Source organism: Antennarius striatus, chromosome 4 (genome assembly GCF_040054535.1).
Source record: "Antennarius striatus isolate MH-2024 chromosome 4, ASM4005453v1, whole genome shotgun sequence".
NCBI lineage: Eukaryota > Metazoa > Chordata > Actinopteri > Lophiiformes > Antennariidae > Antennarius > Antennarius striatus.
Window position 1 is genome coordinate 1829138 of NC_090779.1, and position 27906 is coordinate 1857043.

General features: G+C 46.0%; 1 protein-coding gene across 3 annotated transcripts; it reads right to left on the reverse strand.

Moving 5' to 3' along the window:
- Nucleotides 1-410: 410 nt before the first annotated feature.
- On the reverse strand, nucleotides 411-27812 carry ckap5 (cytoskeleton associated protein 5). Of its 3 annotated transcripts, none has more exons than XM_068312865.1 (44): nucleotides 27707-27812; nucleotides 24716-24812; nucleotides 23955-24148; nucleotides 23507-23713; nucleotides 22060-22231; nucleotides 21835-21967; nucleotides 21656-21756; nucleotides 21097-21210; nucleotides 20863-20967; nucleotides 20519-20608; nucleotides 20098-20262; nucleotides 19844-19972; nucleotides 19331-19492; nucleotides 19127-19228; nucleotides 18046-18156; nucleotides 17650-17742; nucleotides 17267-17452; nucleotides 17052-17146; nucleotides 15798-15981; nucleotides 15510-15649; nucleotides 15157-15331; nucleotides 13198-13311; nucleotides 12749-12877; nucleotides 12449-12643; nucleotides 12228-12354; nucleotides 11768-11850; nucleotides 11372-11482; nucleotides 10011-10133; nucleotides 8324-8473; nucleotides 8028-8231; nucleotides 7814-7949; nucleotides 7529-7722; nucleotides 7246-7418; nucleotides 6167-6340; nucleotides 5957-6077; nucleotides 4910-5089; nucleotides 3570-3757; nucleotides 3385-3460; nucleotides 3122-3310; nucleotides 2879-3016; nucleotides 2555-2638; nucleotides 2323-2482; nucleotides 2008-2126; nucleotides 411-1931 (listed from the first exon to the last, which is right to left on the reverse strand). In XM_068312865.1, exons 2-44 carry the CDS (start codon nucleotides 24770-24772, stop codon nucleotides 1668-1670), a joined length of 6147 nt encoding a protein of 2048 aa, XP_068168966.1. In that variant the 5' UTR covers nucleotides 24773-24812; nucleotides 27707-27812; the 3' UTR covers nucleotides 411-1667. The 3 variants fall into 3 exon arrangements, with proteins under 3 accessions (XP_068168966.1, XP_068168965.1, XP_068168967.1); XM_068312864.1 differs by having other exon boundaries at nucleotides 411-1934; XM_068312866.1 differs by lacking the exon at nucleotides 11372-11482 and having other exon boundaries at nucleotides 411-1934.
- Between the last annotated feature and the right edge of the window lie 94 nt (nucleotides 27813-27906).

The following is a 27906-nucleotide window of genomic DNA, read 5'->3' on the forward strand; positions in this document are numbered from 1 at the left end:
ATTGGAAAATAAATCTCATTTTGTTTTGTTGTAAATAATCCTAAACTTTCACTGAATCAAGTTTTTTTTATTTTCTATGACAATGTCAAAATCTCAAGTTCTTTGAGTCTGACTTAATAAAACCAGACATTTCGGTGTGAGCAGAGAAGGAAGATCAGCTGGGATGTTTCAGCGGTAAACAGAACATATATATTATATATATAACACGTCTGTAGACGAGTTCCTTTGCTTGATGTTGGTCTAGAAAGCGAACATTTCCTTCTCTAAGCTAAAGGTCATTACTTTTCTGTGCACATGTAACGTTTGCAACTTGAATCGAACGAATCCTTCATGAAATAGAAACGACCCCCCCCCAAAAGCCCCCAAACAGACGGTTTGACCCATGAAACAAATGAAAACACGCAGGACCGTTGGAAAAGAGACAGGACTTTATTGCCATCTTACACTACGGATTAAATAGAAGCTAGCGCCAGAGAGAGATGAAGTCAGACAGACCATCAAATACAAAAACAATGTTTTCAGGTTAACGTTCGTCGACAGAACAGCCCCCCCCCGCATAAAAAAAAATACTCCATTAAAACAATGCTTTTATTAATGGAAATTTTATTTACAGGAGAAAATCAAACCAGTCAGACGTCATGCCATGCTCTTTAAGCCTACACACACACACACACACACACACACACACACACACACACACGACTGGGGGGGTGTTAGGTACGTACAGTATTTACAGCCGACACACACCGTTAACCACACCAGTGCACCAGTCTGCTGAGGGGCGTGGCCTCACACTCGGTGTGACCCCGACCAACCGGACCAACCCCCCTCCATCAACACCAGCGTGAGTTCCGGCCCCCCCCTCCCTTGAAAATGTACTTCATTTGATTTTGTGTCCCGATTACTGACACAAACCCTGTTTGCGCTCCTCCTGTCAGAGACAACCACAGCCAGACCCCCCCCCCAAACGTACATTCACTCACTCACTGCAGGTAACATGAAGGGGCGTGGCTTCAGCTCCGGTCACTGACCACATTCAGCCACAAGGGGGCAGTCACAGCCTGCACCGACCGACCACACACACAGACTGAGAGGTCGGCGTCCATCAGGAGTGTTTCCTTGGTGACAGTGAGGGGTGACGACCTTTAAAGATCAACAACGATAGTAAAAACGTGGGGAGGCGGGGTGGGGGGGCACGTTTCACTAGAATACAGTGAAAATGGAGGATGAGCACCTGGAAGAGTAAAATCAGACTGGAAGATGGATCCGTACACACACACACACACACACACACACACACACACACACACACACACACACACACACACACACACACACACACACACACACGCTGTGCGTGTCTGTACACACACACACACACACACTGTACATTTGTGGGCTCTAGACGCTAAAAACACTGATGGTTTCTGGGATCTCAGATGAAATCTGATGCGTTATAATTTACAGGCACAGTGGGCGGAGTCAGGCTGGAGATGGGGGTGTGGTTACACGCTGCTACCTGTCTGTCGGGGCCGTTTCCCACCAACCGGAACATGAACAGAATGTCTGAACAGAAACGCATAAAGGGTTAATAAACAGGTGGACGCTTGTTTTCTACCAGCTGAGCTCCGGGGGTGGGGGGAGGGGTCTAACGCCGCCACGCCCCCTCACTTCCGGTTGCTCTTTATCCGCTCCAGACGCTTCTTCAGGTCGTCCAGGTTGGACGCCTGTGACGTGGGGCGGGCGTGGCCGTGGGGGGGCGAGTGGGGGCGGGGGTGGTGCTCCTGCTGGTGCAGCTCTCGGGACTCTTTGAGCTGGGACAGCTTGCTGTGCAGCATGTCTGTGGAGGAGGCCACGGCGGGCTTGGAGGACAGCAGCGAGGAGATGGGGGGTCGCTGCTGAGGGTCCTCCTCGCCTCCTCCTCTGACGCCCTGCTGGGGGAGGAGATCTGGGTTAAAAGGAGGGGTTTACGGGACTCGGGGGGGCAGGAAGTAGCCATGGACTGACCCTGGAGGTGTTCTCCAGGCCGTGTCTCTGCCTCAGGATCTTCAGCCGCTCGTGGTAGACGGCTGGTTTCATCTCCTCGGTGCCCCCGCTCAGACTGGAGTCCACGCTGTGTTGGATCACTGCAGAGGAGCCCCCCCACACACACCAGCGTCAGAACACACACCCCATTTAACCCTCAAAATGTCATATATTGAGCCTTTTAACTGATTTATCAGGAGAAACACATAAAAGCTCTAAAAATGTCACTTTTGGGTCCAAACAGTTCCTGAGGGTTCAGCTACAGGTGGGGGGGGGGGGGTCAGACTGCAGTCGTACCAGGGGAGGAGGTGAGGCAGGCCTTCCTCTCCCGCTCCGACTCGATGACCCGGAGGCCCTGCTCCACGTAGTTCTGGAAGAAGTGGGACGTGTTCTTGAGGAAGGGCTCCAGGTCGGTGTCGGAGTACTTCTGCTTGTACTCGTACAACTCGGTCAGACCCTGAGGAGACCACCCGTTTAGAAACACGTTTGACCCAGGAGGTCATCTGTACCGAGAGCGCCGACAGATCACCTCCTTGGTGTTCTCCTTGGAGCCGATCTTCTTGAAGATCTCACACAGGATGTCGCTGACCTTGGCCTTTGACATTCGATCTTCCTGAAATACAAAGGACTTGATGTCAAACGCCCCCCCCCCTTCATGGAGACAAGATGACTTCAGAGGAGAAAACTGAGGAGGTGTGTTCACGTTTTAGGAAATTAAAAAGAAAAATAAGGTTTGAAAAGGTACAAACTGCACAGCCAATAGAATGTGTGGAGTGGTACGACCCACAGCCCCACACTGACCTGTGTCAGTGGGGGCTGTGGGTCGTTGTGGTGGGGGCTGGGGGTTACTCACCGTCCTCAGGCCGGTCTTCTCGTTGCCACAGTCGCTCTTGAGCCCCGACAGGTTTCCGGAGTGTTTGACCACCCGCCTCAGGTGGGCCTCCAGCTCCGACTCGTTCCGGTTCTCTATCATCGACAGGTGATCCAGGATCTGCTCACACACACACACACACACACACACACACACACACACACACGCATTAACCCAGGACGGACGCCGCTGCTGATCACATGACCCACCACGTGAGGGTGTTACCTTAGCCCCCGTCAGGTTACACAGCGTGTGCAGCAGCGTCTTGAGGGTTCTGTGCGGCATGTCGTTCTTCAGCTGCTTGAGCTTCTCTTTGGGGAAAACCTTCATGAAGTTGTGGACGTCCAGCAGGATCCGGTCCAGGTTGACCCTGTTGATGGTCTCCGGGAGGAAACGGATCATCCTCCACAAACACTGCACCAGCACACACACACCAGTTGGTAACACACTGACACAGCTGTGCAGGATGCAGAACACACACTCCTCACCTTCATCACCAGCTCGGAGAACATGGCGGGGCCGGCTGTAGTGACCAGAGTGTCCTGAAGCAGGACCAGCAGGGCGCTGGGAGGAGACAGGAAGGGGAGGAGTCAACCAGGGCAGTGACAGAATGAGGTTCCATCATTGTCTACATGATGGGATGGCTGGTCTGTGTGTCTGGAGGGGCGTTCACCTGAACATGTTGGTCTGGTCAGACTTCTCCAGGACGCTGATCACCAGCAGGTTGACCGACCTGATGACCTGCTGGGCGTCTTCTGTGTCCTCCAGCCGGCTGTCCAGCATCAGCATGATCAGCCCGTGCATCAGGTCCTTCAGCACGCCCATGGACGCCTCTCTGGCCAGAGACTCCATGGAGAAGAGCTGGAAGACAGACGAGGAGGTTCACCGAGTTTAGCTACTCCTCACAGAGAAGTGAGGAGAGTCTGTCCTGTACTGAGCTTCAAGTCAAACGTGTCCCCGTTCAGAACGAGTTAAAAAGCCTCAAACCTCAAAAGTTATTTTAAAAAATTAACCAGCAGCCATTCAGACTTTACCTGTGTGTAATTAATTATTTATAACTTATGTAAACAACGATAAAGAATGAAAACAACTCAAGTCACGAGAACACACGAGCTACGTCTTTACTCCACCAACGACAACGAGATCCGGTCTCACTGATGTTGTATCCATCCGCCAACACGTGGTAAAGAACGAGATCCGGTCTCACTGATGTTGTATACATCCGCCAACACGTGGTAAAGAACGAGATCCGGTCTCACTGATGTCGTATCCATCCGCCAACACGTGGTAGCATCCTAAAGCACGACTCTTATGTTGGATTTTAGTTTGTATGTCCCACAAAAACATGGACAGAGTGACGGCTCATATCTTAAAGAACAGGTACGTTGAGGTTCTACTGTATCCAGTAACCAGCTCTGAATACAATAATAGTGTAAATCATTATTTCCTGAAATCGTCTGAAGGTATATCTAGTTTCGGTGTCACTTATTGGCCGAGCAGCCACCAATGACGCAGTCAGTAGGTGTGGCGCGTTACGTGTGGCGCGTTAAGTGTGGCGCGTTACGTGTGGCGCGTTACGTGTGGCGCGTTAAGTGTGGCGCGTTAAGTGTGGCGCGTTACGTGTGGCGCGTTACGTGTGGCGCGTTACGTCATGGTGTTACGTGAAGAGCGTTATGTGAGGAGCATTACGTGAGGAGCGTTACGTGAGGAGCGTTACGTGTGGAGCGTTACGTGTGGAGCGTTACGTGTGGAGCGTTACGTCATGGAGTTACATGAGGAGCGTTATGTGTGGAGCATTACATGTGGAGTGTTACGTGAGGAACGTTACGTGTGGTGCTTTACGTGAGGAGCGTTACGTGAGGAGTGTTATGTGTGGAGCGTTACGTGTGGTGCTTTACGTGTGGCGCGTTACGTGAGGAGTGTTATGTGTGGCGCGTTGCGTGTGGTGCTTTACGTGAGGAGCGTTACGTGAGGAGTGTTATGTGTGGAGCGTTACGTGTGACGGTGACGTACAGAGAGCATGTTTCCGATGATGCAGCTGCACAGCTTGATGACGCTCCTCTTGTCCAGACGCTCGTCGGCCATGTGTGTGCTGTAGATGAGGCGCAGCTGCATGAAGGTGGCGATGAGGAACTGGTCGATGTGTCCTGACATGACTTCTGCTTTGTCCTCCTGCCGCAGCACCTCGTCGATCTGGAGGGAAACACAGTCAGCTCAGGTGGACGTCCACGTCACAGTGGTGTGTTTGGGTTCACGCTCACTGTTCACGCATCGTTGTTGTAGTCTCTGAGTTGATGACGAACTAATTTCATTTAAAGAACTTCATCACGGACACCTTACTACCATTTAAGCTCAACCTCCAGTTGGTGGCTTTAAATATCTGAAGGCAGCCATTAAACACCAAACTTTACAAAGTTTATACTTTAATGATCATTTCTTATCATGTTTTAATTCACAATTTTTTAATCAAATAGTTGTGATCCAGTACAGAATTGAAATCAACTGAAACAAACTTTTTAGAAACTATTTTTGATTTTAGTCACTAGTGATCAAAAAAGGCCCAATCCAGGCTCGTTTGGTGAGGTTGTGTATTTTTTTTATCTGAAAAGATGACCGTGTCTCTCAGTTTACAGATAAGATAATGCTAACAACAGTCTTGTCATTTGCAGAAACAGTTTCAAATCTTAGACCCACGCTACGTACGGGTGAACCTCGGCTTACGTTATCAACTGGTTCCAGGAGACTTGTCTCCAGGCTAAACGGAACATAACCATTCCCAGTTCTGCACAGAACTTTATTTATGAATGCACTGTCAATACAATTTGGTTAATACAAATATATTTTAAGCTTACAAACAATTAAATTCTATTTTTTTATGTAGTAAGAAAAAAGATTGTTTTGAAAATGGAAATATAATCGAGAACAACGTAACTCAAAACGACATAAGCCGAGCTATAACCTGTATTTGTGTTTATATGTACGCGTGTTTGTGTGTGTGTGTGAGTGTGTGTGTGTGTGTGTGTGTGTGTGTGTGTGTGTGTGTGTGTGTGTGTGTGGTACCTGTGCCAGTGCCTGTATACTGGTGTTAATGTCCCCACTGGCCACCTGAGAGATGACGAAGTTGATGGTGGAGGCTGTGCTGTTGTGGATGTCGTCGAAGTGCGGCGAGATGGAACGCATCCTACAGCAGAGAAAAGATCAATTCAATGATCCAAACTTAACTCCGTTCCCATCATTGATAAGCGATCAGAGCCGGCCTGAGGTGATTACTTGGGTTCTGGGATCATGATGGGCTCCAGCAGCTCATCCAGCTTGTGTTGCACGAGGTCTGGGAGCTCGCACACGCGGCTGTGGTCCATCTCGATCATGTCCAGGTCCAACTGGAACTCCTTGGGGACGGACGGGTGGGACGACTCGCTGAGCTGCGCGTTCTGTCGGGCTTGGCTGAACGGAGGAGCAGAGGGGAGGACAGATTTAGCTCAATGTACCGCAGATCAGCGCCTCTCATGTCCAGTCCTGAGTGTCCAGAAATAAGAGGGTAAAAACTTCTGTTTGTCCCCAGAAAAACCACAAAAAAGGTTTATGTTTTCTGGGTTTAAATAACACGGTTTCTCCATTTTAAATGCATCTCAAACATCGACTTCTTGAGGAAGCCGTTTGGTAGAACTTGATGGAACTGAGTCTTGATCTTGGACTGACAGGACTGGGATGGATCAGCACTGATCTCAAACCAACACTGGGTCTTTGTGGGGGAATAAAACAAACAAAAAAAATTTTCTCCACCTCCCCTCAAGTAAGTGATGACCAACAAAACCAAACTTCCACAATTCTTTGGGCGCTTTAGCTGTAGCTGGGATTGTGTGGACTGGGGGGGTCACAGCTTTAGGTGCACAAAACACAACAAAGACAAAGGGCTGATGGGATGAACAATAAACCCTTTTTCAAACCGACAAGAGACGATTTGAACATCGGTCCGGTGCAAACAACTCAAAATCATTAGTTCTCTGAACACCGAGCGTGAGGATGGAGCCGTTACCGTGACAACACTTAGAAAGAAGGGTGGAGGAGGCGGTACTCACATCCTATACGTGCGATACATTATTCTGCTCCAGAACAGAAGGCAGGCGGAGCAGAGAGAGGAGGAAATCACACAGGAAGAAAGACGAAGGGTTAAAGAGACGGGCAGAAAAGAGGCAGTCAGAGACACGACGGTTCATTTCACAGATCCAGAGTCAGTTCAAACAAAATGTGCATCTGTGAAAGAACCCAGCATGCAAAGATCCAGAAACCAGACAGGAAGAGAGGGATGATGAGTTCGGAGGAGTGGATTATGGGACCAATCAACCCACTTCAGCTTGTTGGGGTCCTCCTGCGCCGGCTTGCGGAGGAAGGTGGCGTTGGGGTTGGCTGGGGCTTCTCTCTGGTTCCTCTCTGCTGCGCTCTGCTTGGTGGGGGCTGCGGGGGTCTTCTTGGCCGAGCGCTTGATCCGCTCCTCCAGCATGCTCATGTCCTTCTCTGACAGCTGGAGGGGGCAGGAAAGGAATCACGTTCAGTTTTTGGGGGGAGGTTTTTGGGGTTATTTCTGAGGACACCCAGTAGATTCTGATAACGACGTGAAGAACTTGATCTTACGTTTCCTATCAGTTTGTAAACCTGCTCCCCACACACGTTGTAGACGGCCACCACCGTGTTCAGGGCGGCGTTACGGACCGAGGTGTCCCTGTCCCCGATGTGCACGGCGATCTCCTTCAGGGACTTAGCCGGAGTCGGCTGGCACACGTTCATCCCGTAGCCTTCGATCAAACAGCCCAGCTCCTCCAGACACTCTGAGGACAGACAGGAGAGCACGTCGATCCACTGACGTCCATCAGAGTCACACAGTCAGGTTACACCAGCTCAACATCTACCGACACCCACCGGCTCTCTGCTTGGAATTCTTAGCCTTTGTTCCGTCCATGAGGAACGGGAAGACCTTAGACGCTGGGTAAACCTTACAGAGCATGGTCAAGATGGCCCGAACGTCTTTGCGCACCACATCCTTGGACTCTCCAACCTGGGGGAGACAGAAGACACAGAAAATTCAAGAAAAAAGAAACAAGAACCATGATTTCATCCTTGAGCGGACGCCCACCTTGAGTATGAGGTACGGGACGAAGGAGGAGGCCTCAAACTCCGTCAGGTGATAGTTCTCCCTGTTCAACATGGCAAACAGCAGCTTCAGATACTCCAGCACCTTCATCAGCACCGTGGTGTTGGTGTCGAAGAACCGCAGAGTGAACCACTTCAGGATCAGGTCCAGACAGCCGATGGTGGCTTCGCTCTCACTCTCCAACCTCTGTGGAACACACACACACACACACACACACACACACACTGTAAGACCAGCCTGTTCTCAGTCCCAGGAGCTCCTGCAGGAACGAGCTCCACCTCCATCATGACGCCGATGGCCTTGACGTGTCTCTGGAAGTCGAAGTGGAAGAGTTCGTCCTGCAGCCACTTGGCGAAGCAGGAGGACGTCTGAGCCTTCAGCTGCTCCACGTACTCGTCCCGAGGCGTCATGAAGTTCCACTTCAGAACCTACAGGAGGAAAAGAGTCAGTGGATCAGAGACCAGCCTGGATCGGCTTCTGGGGCAAAGCAGCAGAGCTGACTTAGCTTTGTTGCATCCTAACTTGCTGCAATTTCTCAGACTTCCTGATTCTCCATTCTCTGTTCCATAACTGAATCAGTCGTCATGACGCTAAATTCCATGATTAGAAGCCTGATTTTCCATGACAGACCTCCCCATCGAAAAACTTCACTGACGTCATCGGAAGCCAGTGAGTTAAAAGGCAGAAGGTTCATTTAGGGCTTAAAAAACAAATAAACGAAAAAAACAAAAACGCATAAAATAATGTAGATTCCAGAGTTGATTTTAGCTCCAGAGAGTAGTGCACCATGGGATGCGCTTCAAGAAAACTTTGTGCATCCCAACATGACGTTAACGCATCCCAAAAGTAATAACAGAATATACGGTAGAAGCGTACACAAGGATTGGGTTTAATCAATAGTACAATATAAAAACTAAACTGTTAATTTTACCAACAACAACGTCATAACTGTTTAAGTAACAAGGAAAAAAAAAAGTAAAATTATACGTGTATTAGTTTTATCAAAATGTTAAAGCCTGATAGTCATTTAAAAAAAGTTTTAGAAATAAAGAAAGATGAAATAGTTTTTCTTCACTTTTGCTTTTCACTCAATAGTTTTCTTCTCCTTTAATTCATATTTTCTCCTGAGGACACTGGACCAAGCTGACAGAACCTTCACACACATTTAGTACTATCTGTGGTACTATCTGTGGTACTATCTGTAGTACTATCTGTAGTAATATCTGTAGTAATATCTGTAGATTATCTGATTTTTCATTTCAATTTAAAAAGGCATATAAAATATCAAGTGAGGTGAAAACACATTTACATCATCGCTGGTTATTCCTGCTGGTCAGAGGGATCAAAAGTCTAAGACTGCAAAAAAGTATTGATAATTTCATTGACCTTCTGATCGGTCTGTCACCACTCCTCCCCCCTCTCAGCATTCACCATTAGTTGTTCAATTAGAGTTTGAACACAAACTCGACTATAAAACATTCTATTCTCATTTTCTTTCGATCGATCGTCCTCTCCTTGTCGTACAGCAATTCGCGGGTTTAGCTTGTAAAAATAGAATCCTTGTTTTTTCACTGGACGAGAGGAGGTCATGACCCGAGTGCAAGTTTCAGCCTTTTTTTCCTAAAAATAGGAGCGCCACTGTGGCTACAAAGGCTAAAAACCTCGTAGCCACTCTGGAATTTACTTTTCCTTTGGCGTAGTGGCGATCGGCTAGCGCAAGCCCAGGGTCAGGATCATTTAAGTGTTAATCTGGTGTTTAAACGACAGGATTCACACCTACGTCTCTGAGCCTCGTGTTAAAATGACATTCACAAGGTAGTTCTTCATTGTTGGAACTACACACAATGTATGTGTGCACGATGGAGATGGAACATCTGACCCAGTGTGACCATCAGGACCAATCAGACACCAGATCACCAAACCGTTCTCGCATATCATCTTCCAAACCCCCCCAGCTATCTCTACCTTCAGCTGCTTCTCCTCCTTGATCCTCTGTTCTTTAGCGTTGGGGGTGAGGATGAAGATGGGGCCGGACCGATCTTCATCATCCTTCAGGGCTTTGGCTGCAGGCTTCTTCCCAGCTGCTCCCTGAAAGAGAGGAGGCAGCATCAGCGTGTGTGAGGACGCGTCTGAAGCGCCGCTTCCTGGAGTCACCTCTCCTCTTCCTGTGTGTTCAACAGGCGTGTGTTAACAGACGAGGAGCAGGAACACGAGACGAAGACAGATGACACGTCTCAGTGCAGGCAAACACACACACACACACACACACACACACACACACACACACACACACACACTCATGCAGTGGAGTGACCCGCAGCGGTCACGTGACCTCCTTCACTCTGAACATGCGTGAATGTAAGGCTGGGTATGAGCGCTGCACACCGCTTTCTTTTGCATGATCTGACTTTAATGGTTTTTAAGCGTCCAGTACTTGTAGAGGACAGACGGAGGGTAAAATGATGTAACCCTGATTTTAATTTTTCCATGTTTTTTTTTTCCACTCAAAACGACCTGCAGCTATTTTGTGTTGTTTTTAAGTCCTGGAATAGTTTCAGGTACATCTTAGGGAATATTATTTTAATTTGGAGTACACTATTTTCTGCACTATAAGGCGCACCTTCAATGAATGGCCTATTTTAAATATTTTTCACATATAAGGTTCACTGGATTATAAGGCGCACTGTTGGTTTTTGAGAAAATTAAGGTACACCTTATAGTATGGAAAATACTGTAGTTACGGCATTTAGATGACCTTAACAGGTGATTATATGAACTGACTCTCTGAACCAATCGTGTTGGCAGGTTGAAGACTTCCTGTATTCAACACTGCAGCACTTGATTCATGTTTACGTTGGTTGAAACACTGACAAATAATAATGATGAGGAGCAGGAGAAAAGACGTACGACATTCACCAGTAAATGTCAACCCCCACCTGGCCACAAACGAACAATGTTTGACTGCTAGAAGCAGACTGTGTGATTAAACTGAACATCATAGTCATGTTAGGAAATTCCAGAATAAAGAAATCAGGACCAGTGAACCTGAATGGAGAACTGGAGTCCTGGCGATGCTGCTGCAGTACTCACACTGATACCCAGCCATACGGAAGGATTGATTTCTGTGCTGAGCAAATGTTATCATGTAGAGATCGTACAACAGATCGGCCGGTCGTGTTTCACCTCATGATTGTGAAACTGAGTTCTACGTTTAGTGGGGGTGTTAGTGATTAGAGGCGGAGCCAGGAGCCGGCAGACAGAAGCTTTACGGGGTTAAAATCAGTCCGACCAGCTGCAGACGGAGTTCAATCGCGCTACAAATCTACCTGTTGACCGCCAGCAGCAGCCTTCCCTTTGCTGGGGGGCTTTTTACTAGCATTACTGTCCTTGTCCTTGGAGGGAAGGGGAGTGGCGGGTTCCTCGGGAGGGGAGGGAGGCTGGGTGGGTAAAAAAGAACATGTTTGCAGGTCACGGCCAATGAAATGAGAGACCCCACAGGTGTGCATCGACAAAACGAGAAGATGAAACGTGTTGGAGGAGGACTGACAGCACCGACAGATGAAACGCGTCTTTACCCTAAAAACAGTTATTTTAGTCAAACTGAATCAAACTAAAATGAACGGTGAGTTCAGTTTGAACCGGTTCGTCTTCTCCGAATCCATTCAAGCGTTAAACACCATGTGATTACCAGACAGCCAATCAGGAACGGAACGCAGACGTACCTTCTTAGCGACCCCTCCTCCTCGAACCTTCTTGGCTTCAGGTTTACTTTCCAAGTCATCTGAAGCCTGTTGGGACCTGGAGGCTGCAGGACAGACACGGGTGTGAAGATGAAGCCGGAACAAACAAACGCTGCAGTGTAAACCCGTCTGAACCCATGTGTATTCTGACTGGATAGCAGAATAAACAGTTTATACGTTACACCAGTAGTCTGCTCAGGCCTAATGCACGGAGCAGAGACCCACAAGTCAGCAATTTTACAGAATACTGCAGTAGCTTTGGGTTTAGCGTTTCCCCCCGTTTGAAAATCAGTAATATTCAAACATATTACAGTATTTTCTGCATTTTAAGGCGCACCTAAAAGCCTTTAATTTTCTCAAAACCTGACAGTGCCTTTTAGTACAGAAAATATTGTTCTTGAGGCCAGGCTGCCGTTATCGTTCACCTGGATGTCACACAAACCTGAATTAGTCCTGCTCGGCTCTGATGGACCCTTGGCCCCCCCAGTTTTGGCCGGAGCAGCAGGTTTAGCTGGCATCACTGCTCTCGCTTTTTCCAGCATGGACACCACCTGATCCTTAGAGGCCGGCTGCAGCGAGACGAGAACAGAAAAAGATGAGGTCAGGCACGGAGAAAAACACCTGATAGACGTTTGTGGGTCAGAACATGTTGGGGTCCAGTACTTTGAGCTTGCCGGTGGCCTTGTTCATCTTCTCGTAGCCCAGGTGCATCATGAAGGCCGGCAGGGCGTCCTGAGCCTTCTTCCTCACGTCTCCGTTCCGGTCCTCCAGGCAGGCGTAGAGCTGAGGGACGCACAGCATCAGGTCGCCAGGCACCGCCCTCAGGGTGGGCAGCCTCTCCGCCAACCAGCCCAGCAGCTGGGAAACGAGGAGAGTGTGTGTCCCGTCAGCATCAGGGTCACGTGACCTCGCTCAGGAACACCTGCAGAACCTCTAAAGGAAGAAACGTGCGTCTGCGGGTACCTCCTGTCGCAGGAAGGGGTTCTCTCTCTTCAGCTCCTCCGACAGGTCCTCTCCCTCCAGCCACTCCTTCATGCCCGTCTGCCCCACCCAGGCCTGCAGCGTCGTCATGGCAGCCATCCTGACATTAGCCTGAAGAACAGAGACGTGTGCATCAGTGATGGGAGTTCAGGGATGTAGACGAAGTGATCAGTTTAAATTAAAATCAGCAGAAATTGGTTGATCAGTGGACGGCTGACGTCTATGATGCACGTCTGTGGAGACGGGCGGTCTGCAGGCTTTGAAATCATCTTAACAATCTGTATTTTCAAAGGGTGAGTGTACATGTGGGGGACACTCTGAACAAGTCACCGGTTACCTGTAGGTTCCAACATTTTTGATGTATTATCATTACTAAACACAGGTGAGAGCGGTCCAGGTGTGTGTCTGATCTGAGCAGGGCCAACCAGTACCTTGCTGTCTCCCAGTACGGTGATCACAGGGATTCCCAGTGCTTTAACGTGCTGCTTCAGCCCCGGCCCCATGGCTGTAGCCAGCTGCTGCAGGATGGTGAGCGTCTGCTGGACCTGGAGACACGACACACGTCAGTTTAACTTCAAATATCACTGAAAAAGCAATTCAAGTCTTCACTTATTGGTACCGGCTAAAGCACTTCTTCCTGTATTTCGAGTTACTTGTGTGTTAGAAGCTCCCTTTAAACATTATGGAACGAAATTGCAGTGAACAGGATGTAGACCAGGGGTCACCACATGACGGACCGCGGCCCGGATCCAGAATCAGAAATATTAACAGCTTGATGCAGCCATTCAGAGAGAACCATGTATATCTGTGGACACTGATGAGATGTAGTTTGTGTGTGTGTGTGTGTGTGTGTGTGTGTGTGTGTGTGTGTGTGTGTGTGTGACTGTTTGTGCAGGTGTATGTGACTGAGTGACTGTGTGAGAAAGAAAGAGAGACAGAGCATGTGTGTGTGTTTGTGTGTGTGTGTCACGTTCCTTCACAAAGATAAGGAGCTCTTTGCTGAGTGTAACACCACTATGAAACACACACACACACAAGGGGAGGGGACATATAATAAGAGATGCTGATCAAGTCCAGTGCTCTCTTTCACCAACACTACAGAGACCCCCACCAGGTGACCCCCACCAGGTGACCCCCACCAGGTGACCACCACCAGGTGACCCCCACCAGGTGACCCCCACCAGGTGACCACCACCAGGTGACCCCCACCAGGTGACCCCCACCAGGTGACCCCCACCAGGTGACCCCCACCAGGTGACCCCCACCAGGTGACCCCCACCAGGTGACCCCCACCAGGTGACCCCCACCAGGTGACCCCCACCAGGTGACCCCCACCAGGTGACCACCACCAGGTGACCCCCACCAGGTGACCCCCACCAGGTGACCCCCACCAGGTGACCCCCACCAGGTGACCCCCACCAGGTGACCCCCACCAGGTGACCACCACCAGGTGACCCCCACCAGGTGACCCCCACCAGGTGACCCCCACCAGGTGACCACCACCAGGTGACCACCACCAGGTGACCCCCACCAGGTGACCACCACCAGGTGACCACCACCAGGTGACCACCACCAGGTGACCACCACCAGGTGACCACCACCAGGTGTACACAGGCACACCTTGTTACTAGGTTACTTGTGAACAGGTAGATGACTGTCAGACCACACGCCCCTTTCTCTCATGAACAAAGTTCTGTTTGCATGTTTCCCCTGAAGGAGCCAGTTTTTCTCCATGCTTTCTGAACATGTTCATGTTTTTTACTTAAAGTGTCGTCCTTCAGTTCTTCAGGCTGGGACGTCTTTAATTGACGAGAAAAAGGATTATTCAGCTCTTTTTCACTTTATTTTTTTAATTCTGAGGTTTGTGTCTTTTCAATCTAACATAAAGGCTTAACATTTATTTTCCTGGGTCTACTTTTATTTATGGTGAGGTCACAGAGCCAGCTGTACACTCACTTAAACATATCCTGCATTGAAAATTGATAATAAAGGATAATGTGGACATAGGAGCCGGCTATAAGACACAAACTGGACTGGGGTTCGGACCTTTGACTAAGAGGAATGTTTTATAACCGGACCTCCGTGACTTTTAATTGAATACTCCTGATATAGACTAATCACAGATGAGAGATCTGAGATATTATTCCTTATAAGGCGCACTGGATTATAAAGCGCATCTGATTATAAGGAGCACCTTATAATCAGATGCAACTGATTATAAGACTGGAGAAGCTCTGATGAGCTGCAAACTTCATCAGTGCATTGATCGGAGCAGAGGGGGGCTGGATGTTTCCTGGATATGCTCATCCCTATTACCAGATGAGGAATTCAACTTGTGTGCAACGCCGCTCTTTAAAAGTGCTGAGGTTGGATTTGTCAGTTGTTCTCACCAGGATCTTGTTCGAGTCACTGAGTCGTCCCTTCAGGGCCAGAGGAAGTTCTCCCACGTTGGCTGTGATGAACTTGGCCTCAGAAATGATGGCAGCCGTCTCGTCCAGACCTTCCTTCCTGATCTTCCAGTTCTTATCCTCGATTTTAGACACCAGATCAGACGTGATCTTGTCACTTAAAAAAAAAAAAGAGAGATGGAAGAGAAACATGAATGAATAAAATGAATCTGATGATCAAAATTAACCCTAGACCATCAGCTGGGAGTGAAACATTTCTCAACATGATTGACACTCATCAACTATCCCCATCCTCCATCGATGGTGTGTCTACGTGACGGCGGGTGTCTGGTTACCCGATATCTGTTCTGGGCAGCAGATCCATGATGTCGTGTCCTCCTCCGTCCTCTTCATGCTCTTCTCCTTCATCACCCTCCTCCTCAGAGACCGTCTTCTTGGTGAATCGGATGGGAGCCGGCGGAGACTGACCCTGCATCTGAAAGGGACACGTGGGTGTTCGGATGAAGTGGGGAGGAGCAGGTCTCGGTTTACTTCACTCTTCAACAAATTAACTGAGAAACACACACCATATTTTTCCACTTCATCTAAAAGACTAACTGTTTTCAGGGACAAAGAGTTCCAACCTTCTCGAACTCGGCGTCTATCTGTGAGAGCAGGGCGGGCTTCTCGTCCTCGAAGAACATCCTGAGCGGCGCTCCCATGTAGAGGAACATGACGCCCAGCAGGGCGATGGCCGCCGTCCGCACGGCGGGGTTGGTCGCTCCCAGAGCCGTCTTCACGTTGTTGATGAAACCTTTCACATTGATGCTGTGGAGAGAGAAGGTCAAAGGTCAGCAAGACACTTCCTCAAATGCACCTCTTTCCTCTTTTCCTTGCCTCCAGACATACATTTGACCCTCAGGGACCTATTAAAATGTCTACACACAATATCTAATCGGGTCACAAAAGGGCCGTCTCATAAAAGTGTAAAAAAAATTTAATACAGAAATATTTTTTCTTTCACTGCATCAGATCTTTTCCATTACTTCAGACCTATCCATATATATGACGTTTTGTTTTTTTTAAAAATTACTATATGTTTGTATGGTATTTGTCATTAGGACCCTGTTTTTCTTCCAATGCGAAAAACACAAAATATGGAATATTTCCAAAAGTTAGTGCAGTTTAATACTTCTGATAAAGACATTAAAACTATTGGATGAATGGAAAAACATGTATGTAGTAATATATATCATATCCATGTATAATAATATTTTAATATATGCTTATAGTATATGAAAAAGATGTGGTTATGATGGGAGTCAATTGGACCATTTTTGACCCTATCAGGTAATGTGTGTACACGGTGAAAATCTGCTATTCTATACACTTTCAATGACAGGCAATAAGGAATTTAGAAAATAAAAATGAAAGACAATTACTGGCAACATTTCATATACAGCATTTAGCCTTTTAAATGACTGATTTATTGGGAGAGAAACACATGAAAGCAACAAAAATGTCCCTTTTGGGTCCAAACAGTTCGAGGGTTAAACACTAATATGCTTCAAACTGGACTCTTCCCACATCTTAGGAAAAATGTTGACTCCACTGACATGTCTGACAAAAAGAATTCCAACAACCATCAACCTGAAACCATTCTTCTGCCTCACTACGACTATAAACGCAAGTGAATGCATCATTGTGGAGACCACATGCAGGATTTCGGTTTGCAGTGAAGCTGAAGCGATCATTCAGCAGTGGGAACATTTTGTCTGCAGGGTGACGCTCAAAACCAATTCAAGGAAAGAATCAGAATTATTTCAATGAAAAAACAAATGATAAATAAAAATTAAGATTTGACTCTAAAAGACATTAAAATTACAAGCGTTAGTTACCCAGCAAAGCCAAACTCCTTCATAGCATTAGCCAACCAGTTGAGAGTCTCCGCCTGGTTTTTGGGGTTCTTCTGTGCAAACGCCATAGACACAACCTAAAAGATGAAAAACAGAAGCTGTGGATGCAGTTCATCAGCCACCAGCACCATCTACAGGCCTGTCAGTCACTCAGTCTTTTTTCAGGTTAAATATCTGATAATAAATGGATTGTAAACCTGTTCTGCGGTCCACGGCAGTGAGCAGGCCTCTCCGATCGCCGTCATAGCCTCTTTGGCGTTCCCACCGCATTTAACATCTCCCACTTTATCCACCAGGCCGTCCAAAACCACAGAGGCCGACGTCTTCGAAAAGCGTCCTCTCTTTGCGATGGACGCCACCACGAGTAGCTTCAACTGCATCACCTGCACGAGGAGAGACAAGAACAAACGTTCTGATGAATTAGCTCCTCGTACCGTGTGTCTGTACCACCATCACAAACGACACCGAGGCGAGGGACCAAACCAGATCCTTCTATCTGACGTGTCAGATGTCTCAGTCATTTTAGACTCGACAGTAAAACTCCAGCTGTGACGCAGCTCCGCATCAGTGAGACTGTTACCTGGAAGTTGGTCTCCTTCCATCCTGGTTTCTTAGCCAGCATCTTGACCAAAGCCTGACAGGGCAACTCGGACGCGTCCATGGTCTCCACCGCCTGGAGGCAGGGACGAAAGCACCGATCAACAACGCTGCACGGCAGTGGAAAACGAGGAGCAATGGTGACGCGTCGAGCTTTCCCACAGCGTCATGCAGAGTTTAAGCACTTTATAATAAAAAATTATGTGTAGACACTCTAAATAATACATTTTGAAGAAGATAGTGCTGCAGCAAACAACTAGTTTCTTGATTTATCATTTTGTGTCCAATTTCAAGCTCATCAGCTCCTGTTTGGGCCCTGGGAGGTGAGCGTCTGGGGCAAAATCACGATTCAGGAGTTCATGGAGGAAAACAAGAGAACCTTCTGGAATTCCTCCATACTGGCCAGTCTCTCCTTCCAGTTAGCCGAATCCAGCTGCTGTAGGCAGGAAGCAGGAAGCACACCCGCTGCAACCTCCTCACACACCTCAGCCTGACAAAACACACACACACAAACACACACACCAAGCAAACAGATATTACAACCGGAACAAAGTTGGTCCAACAATTCACACAGTTAAGAGTCTAGACGGTAGTTGGTGGATGGATACGACATCAGTGAGACCGGATCTTGTTCTTTACCACGTGTTGGTGGATGGATACGACATCAGTGAAACCGGATCTTGTTCTTTACCACGTGTTGGTGGATGGATACGACATCAGTGAGACCGGATCTTGTTCTTTACCACGTGTTGGTGGATGGATACAACATCAGTGAGACCGGATCTTGTTCTTTACCACGTGTTGGCGGATGGATACGACATCAGTTAGACCGGATCTCGTTCTTTACCACGTGTTGGCGGATGGATACGACATCAGTGAGACCGGATCTCGTTCTTTACCACGTGTTGGCGGATGGATACGACATCAGTTAGACCGGATCTCGTTCTTTACCACGTGTTGGCGGATGGATACGACATCAGTTAGACCGGATCTCGTTCTTTACCACGTGTTGGCGGATGGATACGACATCAGTTAGACCGGATCTCGTTCTTTACCACGTGTTGGCGGATGGATACGACATCAGTGAGACCGGATCTCGTTCTCATTGGTGGAGTGAAGACGTACCTCGTGTGTTCCCGTGACTTTTGTGTTTCTTTTAATACTTTATCATTTTTTACTTAACTTGTACTTGCAATTAATTATACAAAGGTAAAATCTGCTTGTCTATTGGTTGATAAATAATATAAGGTTTTAAATATAGTTCTTTTTTTTACAAGGCTGTAACGAACAAACTGAACTCGCATCTCAAGGTTCTACTGAGTGTGTGTGTGTGTGTATATATATATATATATATATATATATATATATATTTATTTTTTTTCTACTGAATTCATCTAGGTTATTAAAAGACAGAACTAAATGTGAATAAATATCAGCCCATACTCAGTGTCCACACTTACAGACAGCTCGGTCTCTGTGAAATCTTTATTTTCCTGAGTCTTCTTGGGTTTCCCGCCGGCTGCAGATGGTGGTTTGCCTTTCTTAGACGGACCTGCAGACGGCTGAAAGCGACAGAACACCCGTGTCTACACAGAACATCTGAGACACACAAACAAGCGACACATGATTTTGTTTGAATCCAGCCGTCTCCGGTCTGAGCGTACCTTGCTAGCAGCACTTGGGGTCTTCCTGGGCGGAGCTGAGGATTTGGGAGGAGCTTCTGCAGCAGGAGGACATTTAGAAGCTGCTTTCTTGTCCCCCCCTGCAGAACCTCCTCCTCCCTTCTTCCCTCCAGGAAGCTCCACCTTATCAGCACACTCCTTTATCTGTTGGTATAGAGAAAAAAAAGTAAAGGTATATATGTATACATATATATATATATATATATATATATAGATATATTAGTATATGAAAAACATGTGGTTATATTGGGAGTCAATTGGACCATTTTTGACCATTTTAAGTATTTAGTGTACACAGTGAAAATCTGCCATCTATCCACGTCCAATAACAGGCATTAAGGAATTTAGAAAACAAAGATGAAAAAATTACTGGCAAAATTTCATATATCTAGTTTTTTAACTGACTGATTTGTTTGGAGACAAACACATTAAAGCAACAAAAATTTCACTTTTGGGCCCAAACAGTTCTCGGGGCTTAATCCGACCGACTTTTACCTTTTCAAGTTTGATCTTGTCCAAGTCAGTCAGGAAAGGGTTCACAGCTTTCTCGCCCACCACTTTCATGGCCGTCCCCAAAGCCTCGAAGGCAGCATCACGCACCTCCGCAGCGGAGTCGTTCACTTGCTGAGATGAACAGATACAGATCTCAGGTCAGCTTTGAAGGACAACGTGTTCAAAAGTCTCATGTGCAGAACTAGTGAATCAGAAAGGTAGTAAAGCTGAAGATGTTTCCACCCGGGTGTTTTTACCTTGATCAGAGCAGCGCAGAAGGGTTTGAGGACACTCTTTGGTAGCGTGGCCTGTGTGCAGTGTCTGAAGGAGCGAGCCAGAAACAGAGAGGCCTGTTGCTTGATGGAGGGGTTTTTATTGTCCATCACCGCCAAAATATCTTCCGACAGGTTCTGGAGAGTGGTCTGGAAAACCACGTACATCGATAAGTTAGACTTTCCCGTAAAAGAAACAGCTCAGTCTGTACAACTCAGGTTTGAATGTGTCCAAAACTGCATGAGAAGTTAGTCTGGGCGTCCAGTAAAGCGCCTGATCAACAGGAGTCATGACACGAGAACGTCTGCTGAAGGAGATCCATCGCTGCAAAGCGCTGGCAGCCAATGAGCTAAGAGGAGCTGATCACTAATAAATATCCAACGGAAATAATGAAACTGTACTCACGGTGAGGAAGATGGCATCAATAGCCTCCTGTAGGGCCTGCACAACCTGGAGCTTCTTCTCCTTGAACTTCTCCAGGATGGTGGGAACAACCTAAGACGTTCAAAAGGCTCCAATTTAGCACAAATTGTGTGACTTAAATTTCAAAGTTGTATCACCCAATTACTGTTCATCTGAGCAGTCTTCAAATTTCAAATCACTTTCAAATCTCCATCATTGAATAACTTATATTAGATCTAGATTTATATTGCTGACCGCTGCATTGAAGGAAAAACAACTTTAATCACACGAGACGGTCGTCAGGTCGTGTCTGGTCGATGGGTCACAAAGAGGTTCTCTTGACTTACTTGTCCTGCGTACGTCCCAAACTTCTTCCTGAGACCAGAAGCCAGCCCGGCCAGACATTTGGCTGCCACTGACACCAGCATCACGTTGGCATCTTTCCCCACCACCTGGAACACAAAACCAGTAAGCATAGAATACAAACTCACCGGATCCCCTTTCATTCAATTCTCCCGTTGTCTAAAATATCAGTGATAAACTCCCTACAGTTTAACACTGGAGTGTAGCAAAGAAGTTACCTTCTTCAGGGCTCTGACCAGGTCTCCGTAGTCCCCATTCTCTAGTTTGGGGTTCTTTGTCAGAGCTTCTACAGCCTCCAGGACTTCTTTCCTCTCCTGCCACTTTTTAGCCTCCTGCAGAGACAGAAATGGTGAGGGAACCACCGCACTTCCTCCAGCGAACGTCTGACAGAACAGACTCAGGATCTGTGGCTGTGGTCTGAACCCGGCGTCTGCTGGTGGTCGCTTGAAGTATCACCATTAAAATACTGTACATATCACGTCATAACGGCATAAATTTGAAGAATTTCCACCCCGGTGGACAATAAAGATCTATTATTATTATTATTATTAGACACCTTTCCCCACAAATTCAGTACATAAATACTTGCAGCACTTCCGTGTAACAGACTGAACACGGATGCAACACGTTTGTTTCAAACTCTGATGAATTTCACATATCAAAACGAGTCAAGCTTTCAAGTAATCATGAAGGTCTCTTCTGCTAGGAGAAACCCGTCTTTCATTATCACAATGTCTAAATTGTTTCAAGAGGTCAGAATATTGGTGACAGTCTTACTATCTTCTCGTAGAAATCTTTTGGTATCTTGGATAGAATCTCCACAGCTTCCAGCAGCTCGTACGCATCCACCGCCGCCACCGTTTCTGCTTCGTCCTCTCCTGGGAGACGGACAGAAAGAGTTGGAAGAGAAGCAGGAATGTTTCTGGAATCCAGGTGAGCACACGGGCTGAGCCTACCGTCGGACTGATCTCCTCCTTGGGCTTGTTGCTGTTCAAACTTGGCCCTCAGGTCCTGCTGCGAGCGCAGGAAGCGGCTTTGTTTGGGTGGAGACGTGGGCAGCTTCACCCACTCCTCCTCGAGCTCCTTCAGCTGTGGGGACACAACAAACGTCCATCAATGGAGATGCTTCTGAAAAGCTGACTAGAGCTGGAGCAGGATGTGTGGATCGGAGGGAGCCCCACCTGCACAGAGTTGATGTTTTGCAGTGGAGGTCTCAGAGCGTCTCGGATCCATTTGTACACCTCAATAGCGAGAAGTTTGGCTTCGTCCCTCACCGCCTTCTCTCTGGATTCAAACTGCTTGGGTAGAACTTTCACGACAGGCTTCAGAGTCACAATCTTGGATCCAAACTCACTAGAAGACGACCAGGAGGTGATGAATAGTTAGTAAACATCATCATCATCATCATCATCATCAGCAAAACGCTTCTGGTCACCAAAGACCAACCTGAACAAACCCCCAGGGGACAGAGGACGATCAGATGTTATATATATTTGTCCCCACAGGGATAAATAACTGGATTCAACCAATTACATTTAATGACTCCAGATTATGGGGTGGAGTTGTGAATTCCTCATCATCTATCACACATTCAGTGTCTCGTGTACAGTAACCCCTCGCTTATTCACGCTTCAAGATGTGTGGCTTCACTACATCGATTGCGGATGTAGGTAGTCATGTGATACTGTACATGCATTCTATTGGCTGGCAGCATCTGTGTGTGCACTGCATTACGGGACCCACTGTTCCTCCTGCCACTTTTCTTTGTGTGTGGTTTAAACAGTGTCAGAGTGTGGGAAAAGGTAGTTTAATATCAGTATGGGGAGGGTTCAGAAACGTTTAAATTACCGTAAATAATAAAATTGTTTGTCGCTTTATGCAGTGATCTCTCGTTCTTCGCGTTAATGCGTTCCAGGAACCACACGCGATTGACAAATTCCACAATAGAGCAACAAACTATTTATCATCATTTACGGTAATTTAAACGTTTATGAACCCCCCCATACTGATATTAAACCACCTTCTATCTGTGTTACCTTTAAAACACTCTGATAGACTGTTTGAAGCACTTTGAGTCTCACGGAAGTCTGAGACTTAAGAACGTAGCGCACTTCAGGATGCCATCAGCCAATAGAATGCGTGTACGGTATCACGTGACTACCTACTAAAAATCTGCGATGAGGCGAAGTCGTGAGCGCTGATGTGTGAATGTGTACTGTCTAGTGTATATATAAATAGGTCAACGCTTGTTTTGCTTTTTTAACAATAAAAGTAATTTTGAAGTCATCCTCTCCTCATGATGACTTTAAGTCTTTACTCCACCTACAAAACGTGAACCCATACATGAATTACAGACTGCTGCTGCGCCACCTGATCCACTGACTGTTAACCTGTTGTCCTACATGCTTCACCTCTGTAGGGTCTTTCTCAATGGGCACCAACCGGCCTGAAAAAAATTCTATGGCGAACACTGGGCTGCTAATTTATATAAAAAATAAATGGACAAGTTAACATTCATCTAAGAACAAGAACAAGATCGCTGACTGTCACACCACTGCAGATGTTGGACGCTTCATGCGTGATACACATGAAGGGCACCACCCTAACCCCGAGACGGGGGGCACTGACCTGAGAGCCCTCCTGAGCGTCTCAATGCAAGCCACCACGATCTTGGGGTTCTTGTTGTCCAGTCCCTTAAGGAGCTCGTCCTGAACCACCTCAGCCTTCTCAATCTCGATGTACATGAGGCAGATGTCTGAGCCCAGCTCTTTAGCTCGCACCTTGGGCTGGTTGAACACTTTGGTCACCACGCCTGACACCACCTCACCTGTTGTCCTGGAGCAAAGGGGACACACACACATGAAGTCTGTCACAACACACGGCTATGAATTCAGCCAAAAGTAGTCGACCACGTTATTCAAACACAACCTTTAACACAGAAATGTTCAGACACCCAAGACTACATGTCCATGGACACCGGGAATTAAATCAGAGTACTCTTTTCAAATGAAATCAGTTTAAATATTATAGGTTGACTTATTCTGACGTCTGCTGAAAGGAAAAGTGTGTAACTTACTTCCCAGCCACGTGGGCGTTCTCCACAAAGGCCAGGGCGGCCTCCAGGCCTTTGAGCTGAGCGACGGCGTTGGAGTCCGTGACAAACCTCTTGACCAGCCCCAGGTACTTCCCCCACTCGGGACTCTTCTCATCTTCAATCCTCTGGAACAACTTCAGAGCTTCTTCGTAACCATTCAGACGGGCTTTCCACACCTAACAAGAATGCAATAGAGGAAAAAAAAAGAAAAAAAAAGCAGGAAATTAATTTAAGCCTGCAGTGGGCCTGATATTTCAGCCATCTTTACTTTTCGCCACTGATCTGCATTCAGTTGTGAAGCAGAAATCCTCACACTGGCTCCCATGTTCAGGAATTATTTTAATAAAAAGTAAATACATTAAATTAAATACCTGCTGGAAGTTTTTTCAGCCCTCCTAAAATAACTAACAGTATAATGTGTTACCTCTCCTGACTCTACTTGTGCATACAGTATTTTCCTTATTATAAAGTGCACATAAAAGCCTTTAATTTTCTCAAAAACCAACAGCGCACCTTATAATCCAGTGCGCTTTATACACTGTATATGAAAAAAAAAGTGATGAAAGAGACGGAGCAATCGTGTCTGAAGGCTTTTAAAATTCCCACTCTTGTTTGGCCTGACATTGTTTTGTGAAACCCCAAGACTGTCAGAATTTTATTATTAATAGTCACACCAACAGATTGCTGTAAGAGCCTTTGTTTTTGTGAATTAACTGCAGACAAAAATGACTGAAGAGAGTTACCTTGTGTTCACATTTCTGGTCGATGGGAAGTTTCATCCACTCACTATCGTCCCCCATGGTGGCCACTGGGGGGGTGAGCTTCCCCAAAGGCTTTCAGCTGGAAAAACAGGAACATTACAAAATAAAATTACATTTCATGCATCTCGTCAGTGTCTTACAGCCGAAAAAATGAGTCATAGGAACAAATTTAAATCTGTAACCATATTATTAACAATCTTAACACATTAAATTTAAATTGCCATGAAAAATGCGCCCATAAAACCACCAAAGACAATTTGTGTCCTCCAACTAATCCTGTTGCATTCCATCTCAAACCTACTCGCATGCACTCACACTTAAAGAGAGAACATGTGACTGACTAATGCACACTCAGGGAGGGGCTCTACGTTCACTTCTCATATCGATCTAGTCCAGCCAGTAAACATCTAAAGGCACCAGCTAAACCTCTGAAAAGTTTTGTTAGCTTGGAGCCAGTCCTCGATTAAAGTGCAGCAAACCTGACTGTGAATCCATTTTGAGTCATAAGAAAGATAATAAAAATATATTACCCCCATAGCTGTGGGTTCACATCCAGATAAAAACACAATCACAAAGCAACTGTCTGGTACAGATAATGAATATGGCATACAGAGTGACCAGGTAGAAAAGCATTCCACACTGTATAGTATTTCAGATCACACAATTATTTGACTATTTTCATCTTTTTATTACATTTGTTCAAATGTACCTTCAGAATTTGAGAAAAATAAAATATTAATTACTATTATTACTGTTTCACTGTTGATTGAAATGACTGGTGTGATTAAGTATGTGCTACAGCTAAATGCCGCACCTCTGCTCATAATGGTTAACAAGAGATCAGACAGACCAAACAAACAAACCCAGTTCACCTGTCATAAATGTTAAAATCGCTCTGCCAACAGAGCAAAAACAAACAAGCTTGAATGTGAATCTCTTCATAAATACTGTCAGGTGAAGGTGAATTATTTTTAGAGAATATAATTGTGGTTTGCATTAGATATTCATAACAAAATGTAATAGACACAAACTTTCCATGTTTAAGCTTTGTTTCGACTGTCAAAGAACTCTTTTTCCACGTTACCAGTAGTATTTGCTCTCTGCTTTGATGGTTTGTGTTTCCACACTGGAGAATACAAAGAGCTGTCCAAATAACAAAGAACTATTTCAATAGTGATTTGCAAGTTGCAACACAAAATAAATAACACAGCAGAGAAGATTAAGTAATAGATGCTATTGTTGTACAAATCTCCAATTTGTATGAATGTTAAATGAATAAATGAATGTAATAACAGCCTGCTATACAGGAAGCGCACAGAACACCATTCAAAACTACTGCTTCAATGTGACCTTGGTGATTCAGGTACACAAACATCTTAAAATAATACTTAAATAGAAAGTGGTCCATAAATGTCAAAATCAATAGTACAGTATTTTCCGCACTATAAGGCGCACCTTCAACGAATGGCCTATTTTAAAACTTTTATATATAAGGCGCACTGGATTATAAGGTGCACTGTCAGTTTTGAGAAAATTAAAGGCTTGTAGATAACGCCTTATACAGCGGAAAATACTGTACATTATTTGTTACCAGGCTGGATGTTCTTGTGACATTAAATTGGGGGACACTGTCTGAACCGAGGCACCAGAGATACGGAGGAAAAGAGTCAGAAACTGTAACGATGCACAGTAATGACCAGAACTACACTTCAACATCTTTGACACAATAAAGTATATTTTACTCAGGATACCGAGCAAAACTTAAGCCACGGTTGCTAACAAATAATCTCAAGTATGAACTGATCATTCAATGCACATGTGTCAAACTCAAGGCCCGGGGCCCAAATGTGGCCCGCCACATCATTTTATGTGGAGAGCATAGAAGGTCAGAGTCTAATAATAAATAGGTCAAAAGCATGCTTTGACCAAAACTACATTTTCCACGATTTAGTTATTAAGCCCATTTTAACTTTGATTAAAACATAAACAAAGTTAATGTCCTAACTTGTGTCTGATGTTATTTTTCTTTATTGATTGATAGTTTGATCCTTGATTGATGGAGTTCTGTGGGTTTAATAACCTGACAAGTTAAAAGGATTTATGTTAGAACAGAGAAACAAACATGTTTTTCTGTCTAACTGTAATGTTTGTAACTTGAAAAAGTAATAAATTCAGAGTTATTTAACATTAAGGAGTAGTTACATTTATTTTACACTACATTGAGTTACATTTATTAGTTACATCTGGCCTTTTGCAGACAGCCATTATGCTGATGTGGCCCTTGGTAGAAATGACTTTGACACTCCTGGTTCAATGGAAGGAATAACATAAATAATGTGAATGTGAAGGCAAAGCAGGTAGTCTGTATTCGGTCCAAACTCAGTGTCGTTCAGATAAACAAAATGGGACTTGAACCAAAACCATAAAAAGGATCTTGGTCACATGACTGTTGTGTGTCACAGGTATGACAGGGGCAGCAGCCTAGAATGAATGAACCAGAGCTCAGTGATACTGAGCTCACATGAAACCTGATATTGTGATATGAACCACTAATCAATAATCACTAGTTGTAAATGAATGCAGTTCACTCGTCATTTTAACCAGCCAACTGAGGTCACTAGTTAATGGCGCTCATCCTAACTACCATTAAATTACAGCGGCAGTAACTGGTTACTCCTTTATTACATAAACCAGCCCGTATTGTACAATACTGCTTCAATAACAACATGTAGTTTATTAACATTTGTGACATTAATATGATTTAGCACCAATTTAATGTTTGCTAACAATCCGTAGCCGCTGCTAGCTGCATAGGAACCAGGCTACATGCTAACCCTCCATCCGCGCCAACATAGTCAGGCCTAACAACGCAGTTCCAAACGGCTGCAGACACTGAACAACATTACATCCTCCATCACAGTCAAACACGACCTGGACCTGACGCCAGGAAATGCCTTCATATCAATGGAATACCTGTTTGCGGTGGCAGGAATCAAACTGATGCTGGCTGTCTAGTCGGAGAAAGATGCTAGTGCGACCTGCTGTCTCCGGGTGAAGCCCAGTCGAGCTTTATGCAAATATTGCCAGAGCAGAGACAATACGTCACTTCCTCTTGAAAATAAAAAGTGTCCCTAAATTAACACGAAGCATAAATTGATCATATGTTATTGATG